The sequence below is a fragment of the Micromesistius poutassou genome (genome assembly GCF_964030765.1).
Source record: "Micromesistius poutassou genome assembly, chromosome: 6".
NCBI classification, from domain to species: Eukaryota; Metazoa; Chordata; class Actinopteri; order Gadiformes; family Gadidae; genus Micromesistius; species Micromesistius poutassou.
In genome coordinates this window covers 13,061,518-13,070,547 of record NC_140276.1, presented here as the reverse complement: position 1 = coordinate 13,070,547, position 9,030 = coordinate 13,061,518, and the positions used below count along the sequence as shown (strand labels likewise).

General features: G+C 53.0%; 1 protein-coding gene across 6 annotated transcripts in view; it reads left to right on the top strand.

Moving 5' to 3' along the window:
* LOC311345183 (uncharacterized protein) overlaps positions 1-7,927 on the top strand; it is a 39,177-nt gene extending 31,250 nt beyond the window's left edge. For all 6 annotated transcript variants that reach the window (XM_084469566.1, XM_084469562.1, XM_084469564.1 and 3 more), the window contains 6 exons: positions 1-1,546; positions 2,320-2,423; positions 2,783-2,933; positions 4,477-4,628; positions 5,281-5,371; positions 5,766-7,927. The exon at positions 1-1,546 is cut by the window's left edge and continues 129 nt beyond it. In XM_084469566.1, coding sequence (XP_084325692.1) covers positions 1-1,546; positions 2,320-2,423; positions 2,783-2,933; positions 4,477-4,628; positions 5,281-5,371; positions 5,766-6,466 — 2,745 coding nt within the window. In that variant the 3' untranslated portion in view covers positions 6,467-7,927. The remainder of the gene's footprint in view (positions 1,547-2,319; positions 2,424-2,782; positions 2,934-4,476; positions 4,629-5,280; positions 5,372-5,765) is intronic.
* The last annotated feature ends 1,103 nt before the right edge of the window (positions 7,928-9,030 follow it).

The window sequence follows — 9,030 nt, the reverse complement described above, 5'->3', positions numbered from 1 at the left end:
GGGGAGACGGAGGCGGAGCAGGAGAACAACGGAACGGCGCGACGGGAACTCTCCCCCGACGACGACGACGGCAGCGACCGGGCGGCGGGGAGCGAGGGAGAGGAGGGACGGGTGGACCCCGAGGAAGAGCCGGCGCTGGAGAAAGAGCGTGTGGAGAGGCGGGAGGAGGAGGAGGAGGAGGAGGAGGAGGAGGAGGAGGAGGAGAGAGACGGAGTCGCCGAAGCGGACGATGCAATGGAAGACGAAGAGCAGGCGGCGGAAACGGCGCTGCCGGCGTCCGCCGCCGCGGAACAGGAAGCGGATGTCGGGGGCGACGCGGACGCCGTCGCCACGTCAGGCTCTCCGACGGCGCGGCGAGGACACACCCACCAGGCGTCCGACCCGGCGCCCGCAGCCGCTCCTGGGGACCAGAACGCCTCCCAGCAGAGCTCTGAAGACGGAGGAGGAGGAGGAGGAGGAGGAGGAGGCGAGGACGAGACTCCGGAGGACGAAGGAGACACCGACGAGACGGAGCCGAGCGCGGAGCCCACGGCAGACGCGGAAACGGAGGGACGCACCGCAGGCGGCGGCGTCGGAGGGCCCCGACCGGACGCCGGCGGGGCGGAAACCCTCGTCGCCGCGGCGACCGAGACGGACGCGGACGTCCGAACGGAGACGGAGCGGGAACCGGAGCCTGGCCACCGCGCTGCTGCCTCCCCCGTCCCGCCCTCCCGCCCCACCGCCGCTCCGTCTCAGGGCGACGCCGACATGGAGAGCGAGCCGGAGGGCGGGGGCGTCCCGGCGGTCGAGGCGGCACCCCCCGCCGCCGCCGCCGCCGCCGCCTCGGCCGTGCCGGAGGCCAACGCGGACGCCGTCCTCAGCGCTAGTCCCGCGCAACAGCGCTCAGAGGAAGGCGTGTCTCCTCCTGATGAGGTCGCAGAGGTAACGGCGAAGGAAGAGGAGGAGGAGGAGGAGGAGGAGGAGAAGGAGGAGGAGCCTGCTGCTCTGGACACCCGGGCGGCCGTAGAGCCGAGGGCAGACGGACGGGCGGCGGTGGATCAGGAAGAACCCGCAGCTGAGGTCGGAGACGCGGGAGGGCCGACCACCGAAGAAGAAGAAGAAGAAGAAGAAGAAGAAGGAGAAGGAGAAGGAGAAGAAGACCGGGAAAGGGCAGAAGGGGAGTCGCCGAGGCGGTCCTCCGTCGACCTCTCGTCGGTCGCCGTGGAGACGGAGCACAGACAGCCGCCACCCGCTGACAGCAGTGAGCAAAGCGGGGTGCACTTCACCGTCGCCCCCGCCTGGCAGAGATCCCTCTCCGGAGGAGGAGGAGGAGAGGTGGAGAGGGCCAAAGAGAGCTCCGTCACCAGCCCCCACCCTCACCCCCACTCCCTCCCCCCCTCCCCCTTGGCGTCTGGCGACCGGCCAGTCGCGGCGGCGGCGGCGGCGGCGTCCAGAGCGGGACGGGTGAGTGTGTCGTCGGCGGAGGTGACCCTGAGCCCCGTCAGTCCCAGGACCCCCGCCGGCCCCCCGACCAAACCCCGCCCCTCCTCCACGGCAGCCCCCGACGGTGAGGTCATCGCAAAGGTCACAGTTAGTGCACCACAGAGGTCACACTTAATGCAGCACAAAGGTCACACTTAATGCATCACAGAGGTCACACTTAATGCAGCACAGAGGTCACACTTAATGCATCACAGAGGTCACACTTAATGCAGCACAGAGGTCACACTTAATGCACCACAAATACAATCTAGGAGCGTTTGGCATTTGCGTAATGTAATGTACATGAGGCTTAATGTACGCACTTATTGTATGTTGTACATCCTGGCACTTTAAACCCTGGCATCTATGTCTCCTAGTCAGCGTATTTTTGGGTGGCGAAAGGCATCAAATGAGATCAGTTGTGATAGTTGAGTCTTTAACTACTTAGCATCGTTTAGCATCTTATCCTAGCTATCTTTGTTGTATACGGGGAATGGGTTAACCTAGTGATTGTTAGTGCACTTGGTTCTATGAACATCCTTACTGTACCCACAGTGATCTATTGTTTCACCTTCTGACAAATGTACTGTACATTGTGTGTTTGTGTTGTTGTGTTGTGTTGTGTGTTATTGTGTTGTGTGTTGTTGTGTGTTGTTGCGTTGTGCGTTGTGTGTTGCGTGTGTGTGCCGACAGTTAATTGATGCTGGGCCTTGATGCGCTCTAATCGAATTGAATACATGACCTTGATTATGCAGATTGTTTGATGATTCTTTTTAAAAACCATGACGAAGAAACAGGCCCTGCCTGTCCCCAGCGCCCCGGCGTGAGTGTGAACCCTGTGTCTCGTCCGCTCCACAGAGGCGGCGTCTCCGGCGGAGGGGAACCCTGAGAGCCCGTTCGGGGTCCGGCTGAGGAAGACGGCGGTGGCCCCGCCCCGTAGCGGCGAGGAGGCGGGCCCTCAGGTCAGAACAGGGCTGGGTGGAAGAGGGGCGGAGTCACAGTTCACCGGAGATAGGAGAGAGGAATGGACGAGGAGATGGTGTCTCTGGAGGATTTGCCGTCCTTTCTTAGAGAGATGTTTTTGTATCAGGGATACGTGGAGATTGATCTGGGGGGGTTACTGGTCTCCATATCATAAAGATGTATAGATTCAAACCTGAAAATCTGTAGCTCAATTACTTGGAAATGCGTTTTCTATTGGCTAACAATTAGTTTAGAAATTTGCATCTAAATTGCCATATACGATGTACGTGTGATTAAGGGCTATTTGATTCAATATAAATTATTTGTAAATGATTGTTTGTTTCTCATTCATCAACAGTCTCCCCAGTCCAACCCTGAGCCGCCAGCCCAGCCAATGGACAACAAGGTTGTCGCTTCTCCACTAATCAGTGTGAAGCCTTCCCTGCCTCAGCCAATCAGCATTAAGCCCGCCCTGCCCAAGAAACCAGAAGTCCAAGCACGCCCCTTGGGTATGTATAAACCACTTCACTTAAACAGGTTTCCACCTCATTTTCTCCATGGTCGATATTCCTCTCCACTCACGCTGAGTGAGCTTGGCTCTTGTAGCTGTACTGTGTTTCCTTAATAGCGTATCCATACAAACGACCTTGGGTTAGTAATCACTTCCCAAGTGTACATTGACAATATCTTATAAAAATGCAAATACATAAACTTGCTAGCCTGGCATCGCCAGACGAATGCAAACTGCGATTAGTCGGGAACTTCTCGGTTCATTTTGGATTTCCAGAGGGCGTCACCGACAGGCACCAGGTGAAATACCACAACACTATTGGGTAGGCCTACAACCAATCACAGCAAGGACACGCGTGACACAGCACTGAGCCATGAAAAAAGATACCTCTTCTCAACAAAAGCTTCAAGTGCAGTCGTCTTTTCTTCTTTAAGTGTAAATATACCGTCCAGTTCGTTGAACACCGTCTCGATAGCATAAACAACTAGAGATCAGCAGCAGCCATCTCTGTTGAAATACAAAGAACTTCAAATGTCAGGAGGGCAGCCGGACCTCATCTGCAGAGCGAATGAAACACAAGCTCACGAGAATAGGCAATATGCACGCAACACTTCCGCATTGGTCTCAGAATGCTTCTACAAATCCGGTTCAGGTGTTACACCGATTTCTCCGACCCACCGCACGAGTTTGAAGCGTAGACATGGCATGAAGTTGTTCACGTGCGGAAACGCACACACAAGCTTAAAACGTAACATTTGTATCGTCATCCGTTTTTTTTTCCTGGTTTTGTGAAACCGGGCAGTAGTATGTTGATCCATAGTATGGGTCTGTAAAATGCTAATCAAATCAAATCAGGGTGTCGATGACGATACAAATGTTACGTTTTAAGCTTGCGCATGTTTCCGCACTTGAACGACCGTTGCCTGTCATGCCTGTCGACGCTTCAAACTCGAGCATGTTTCAGAAAATGTTCAACAGCCCCCTTGGGTCACACTTTTCGGTGGGTCGCAGAATTCAGTGGAACCGGATTTGTAGAAGCATTGTGAGACCAGTGCGGAAGCGTTGCGTGCATAGAGCCCATTGTCTGGTTCCCAGGCTGTGAACTGACATGACCTCCACATGAAGGGGTGTCATGAGTCCCCCCTGGTGGCGTCCAGCTGTACTGTACTCACGGCGTGTCCACAGGTCTCATTTCTAGACCTCTCCACCGCTAACAGTGGTGGAAAGGTTAGTTAGTGTGTGTGGATAAAGGATTAGAACCCGGACACCTGTGTGCCTCTGTGCGTGTGTGCGTGTGTGTGTGTGTGTGTGTGCGCGTGTGCATGTGTCTGACCAATCGACAAACGGAAAGGAAAACAAAACAAAAGCACCATAAACAGGGGAAGGAAAACCCACAGGCCGTACCTATCGACCATCTTGGTTCCAAACGTTAGCGACACAACTAGTGTTTAGAACCGAGATGGCGGCAAGCTGAACGAGGCCCATAGCATCCAGTCACAACACGTTTGCTCAGTTTGCTTTGTTCTTTCTGTTGGGTGTAGACGCATCCGTAGGCCGCAGTGTCCCCAGTGTTCCCAGTGTTCCCAGTGGTTCCAGTGGTCCCAGTGAGCCCCCCAGCTGGATCTCCATGGCCCGGCAGAAACAGAAAGTCTACAAGGACTCCTCGCTGGACGACGCCTCCAGTGCTACCAAGGTAGGGTGGGTGTGTGTGTGTGTGTGTGCGTGTGCGTGTGTGTGCGTGTGCGTGTGTGTGTGTGTGTGTGTGAGAGAGAGAGAGACATCGGGTGTGTGTGTGTGTGTGTGTGTGTGTGTGTGTGTGTGTGCGTGTGTGTGTGTGTGTGTGCATGTGTGTGTGTGTGCAGTCTCGTCTTCATTAAGCACGTCATCAGAAGGACGTCAACAGGAAACAAACCGTTCCAGTACCACCCCTCCTGTAGTTCATCCACAGTTTCTTTCTCATCTGTGTGAGGAGCATAAATAAATGTGATGTCATTTGTGCATTTACATAAAATGTAAGGTCTACATTTTATGTAAACGCACAAATGACGCCACGTTATCTACTTTATATCTACTTTTATCTGATCTGTGGCTCATAGGCAATGAAAATGACTGTCGTATATTAAATCCAATTTTGTATTATTGTTGATCGATTATTTGAAAGTCTGGGTTTGATCGTCTGCCTGTGTGCTGTGTCTGGACCTTAGCTTCTCATGTTTCTGAACTCACACTGAGCCGCTCTAGATGAAAGCGTCTGGAGCCAGACGGCCCGTAGGTCACATGTTACCGGCGGTGATGTGAAGGAGGGGGGTGGTGCGTTTGTTTCGCTGACTCGTGTGTCTGGACAGGAGGAGTCAGACAGGAAGTCCTCCCTGCCGTCGTACGTCAGCTCCGCCGCCTGCAGGGAGAGCAGCAAGGCACCCGCCTCCACAGGCAAAGGTAACACACACACACACACACACACACACATACACAAACACACACACACACTCACAAGCACACACATGAACTCACACGCACGCATTCACAAGCACACAAGCACGCACGCACACATGCATGCACACACACACACACACACGCACTCACAAGCACACACGCACACATGCACTCATGCAGACACACACACATGCACGCACGCACGCATGCACAAACTCACACATGCACACACGCACACTTACACACACACACACACACACACACACACATACAAGAAGGCATGCACACTCACTGATGTCAACTCAAATGCACGCACACATGCAAATATTCCCTATTTGTTACTTTTATATAATGTCATACTGTTTGACCACTTGAATATTTTTTCTTAATCTCCCAGTGAGTTCAACAGAGGTGGCCAAAGCTGTGTCCCCCGTGGAAAAGGACTCGAGGAAATCTCTCTCTCCACCCACACCGGTGCCCACCCAGACCCCCACAGCCCAGACCCCCACAGCCCAGACCCCCACAGCCCAGACCCCCACAGCCCAGCCCCCCAAAGCCCAGCCCCCCAAAGCCCATACCCCGCCCTGCCCCATCACCCCTAAACCCTACTCCCCGTTCTCCAGCGGCGCCCCAAAGCCTTTGACCCTCCCCACCCCCTTCAGAAAACCCCTCTCGCCCCCGACCCCCGTCCCCGCCATCTCCCGGGTCACCGGCCCCCCGGCCCCCCCGGCCAAAGCTCCCCTCTCCCCCCCTACCCTCGTGCCCGCCGCCCCCCGGGTCACCAGCCCCTCGGCGCCCCTCTCCAAAGCCCCCCTGCCTCCCCCTGTCACCCCCCCCGCGGTGAAGACCTCCACCCCCGAGGTGCCCGTCGCCCCCACTGCCGCCGCCGCCCCGCTCCCCCCTCCCACCTCGTCCAAACCCACCGCTGCCTCCCGGGCTCTGGCGGTCCCGGGCCCCCACCCCGTGGCCTCGCCCCGGAGCCAGCCGGCGCCCGGCGGGTCGCCGCCCCCGGGCCTGCCCCAGGACGAGCCCCCCTGGATGGCCCTGGCCAAGAAGAAGGCCAAGGCCTGGAGCGAGATGCCTCAGATCGTGCAGTAGATCTGAGGCAGTAGGGCGGGGTCGGCGCCGTAGGGCGGGGTCAGCGCCGTAGGGCAGGGTCAGCGTCGTAGGGCGGGGTCAGCGTCGCGGCCAGGACAGTCCAAGATGGGCCCCGGCCCTCGACGGTCGACCTGTTTAGAAGGCCGACCTGTGTGAGTGTGTGTGAGGGTTCATGCTGAAGAGACAGACTGCGTGAGGAAGGCGACCTTGTGTGAGTGTGTGAGGGTCCATGCTGAAGAGACACACACTGTGTGCAGAAGGCGACCTGTGTGAGTGTGTGAGGGTTCAGGGCTGGGAGGGGAGGGCCGGTCCATGGACAAAGATGCTTTTGAACACCCAGAGTAGTAGATTAGTTTGTCCCTCCTGGTTTGTGTTCTGGCTTGCTGTGATAGCTAACAAACCCACTGAAGATGCCAAAAACTAAAAATCCTCCTTCTATTCCTCTGATTAGTTTTACAAGTTTTTAGTTTTTATTCGTTTTTTTGTTTTTTTAACTTGACCAAAACTGTAAATCCTTGCAGACCCGCTTCAGTCAGACCAGTGCGCTAGAGAGTGATTTGATTAAATAATCTGTATATGCCTCATATGCGCTTTTGGTTTGGTTTGGTTATGGATCCTGTTGTGAACGGCTGACCCACGCTTGAGAGAGACCTGTAAATAGTCCACAGCTCCTGTCTATGTTAGATCGGTTAGCTTCCAGAAACCACCGCCCCAATCTCTTTATTTATTAAAAGAGATTACTACTACCGACACAGTGCAAAGTAAAGGGGGCAAGAGTGACTCTAAAACATGCTTTTTATCTCACTGAATGTTTGTTTTAATACTAAAGAGGCGCAACCTTTTCCAGAAAGGTAAATTGTGTGTTTTACTCTGGGTTAATACCATTGAAATGACTCTCAGTAATAGAACATTAGGAATCCTAGAAATGAGACAAAGGGCGATGGTTTCAAACGTGTACGAGGGCATATCGACTTCCATGTTTGAAACTCTTATGGCCGTCTTGTTTCTTCGTTATTCATCTATCACTTCTAACATATTCAGAGGACACCTCACTAATGCACTAGTGCAACAGGGTGCACATTTTCGTAAGTAAGTTATGTATGTTGTTTTGTTTCGAATCTTGTTGGTTGGATTGAAAGACAACCACCCTCTCCACATGTCCCATCGTATTGTACGGCGTAAATGTGTTCTGAACACACGTAACGCATCAAAACGACGTTGATAACGCAAAACATTGTTTTAATCAATTAGAAACTTCTGCCAAAATTAAAACAGCCAATATTCACAAATCATGAAATAAGGGCATCTCCTGAGCAAAAGATGTCAATAACATTTTTTTTTACTACCGATAAGTCTTTTTCACCAACTAAATACTCATGTTTAATGAATTGAATGAATTGTTTCTTTTATTGCCTTTAAATGTTTGTCTTGTAAATAACAGATGTTCAGTAAAGAACGACTGAACCACGTGTGTGTACCGAGTCCTCCATCCAAAGTATGCGTGTGTGCGTGCATGTGTGCCTGTTTCTACGTGTGTGTATGTGTGTGTGTGTGTGTGTGTGTGTGTGCTTGTGTGTGTGTGTGCGCCTGTGCATGCCCCTGCATATGTGTGTGTGTGTGTGTCTGTGTGTGTGCCTGTGCATGCTCCTGCACGTGTGTGTGTGTGTGTGTGTGTGTGTGTGTGTGCCTGTGCATGCTCCTGCACGTGTGTGCCTCTACCAAGTATCCATAGCTTGCTGGCTGGCTGCTGACCTTCTCATTTTCAAAGTTATGCAAGCAGCCTACTTGGCAAACGTGGTCATACTGGGAGAGAGAGGTTGGGGAGAGTGAGGTTGGGGAGAGCTGGGCAGGGGAGAACGAGGGCAGGGAGAGCTGAAAGAGGTCAAGTGTGGGTGAGAACATAGTAGTTCTAAGGAAATGTGTGTGTGTTGGGGGGGCGGGAGGGGGGGGATAACAAGCATTCATATGCACTCATTCTTGTATCAACCTTTTTATTGTTATCTATATTTATTTAATATCCACCCAGGCCTGAGAAAGATCAATCATGCATTTGAGCCACTACAGATGAAACTGCCAAAACCGACACCAACACAATACGCTATAGCTGTGGGATTCAGAGGCTAGGGTTCGTTTTTATTATCTCATTATGATCGCATTGATGGCAGCCAAGAAAGTTCTGGATAAGTGACACTCGTGAAAACCAAAGTGAGGAGGGACCCTCCTGGTCGGACGTCTGGCTCAGAAATAAACATTCCCTGAGATTTGGTCATTTTACAATGAATAAGCTAGAAATGCTGAAGGTCATTTTGGTTGAATGAGGCACTAAGGAAATAGTAGCTTATTAACTTATTAATTAACATTAACATTAAGCGCATGGGCACATGTTTAATGGGGTTTTATGTAAGGGGGGGGGGGGGTTGGTTGCGTAAAGCTGAAAGCAGGTCAGACAGGAACAAAGGCTCTGTGGAAAGAGATCCCTGGTTCTGTCTGTACGGATTACGATTTAATCTGTAACATATGTCTTCTATTCTGTTCACTGCTGTTCTATTCAGTGAACAGACACT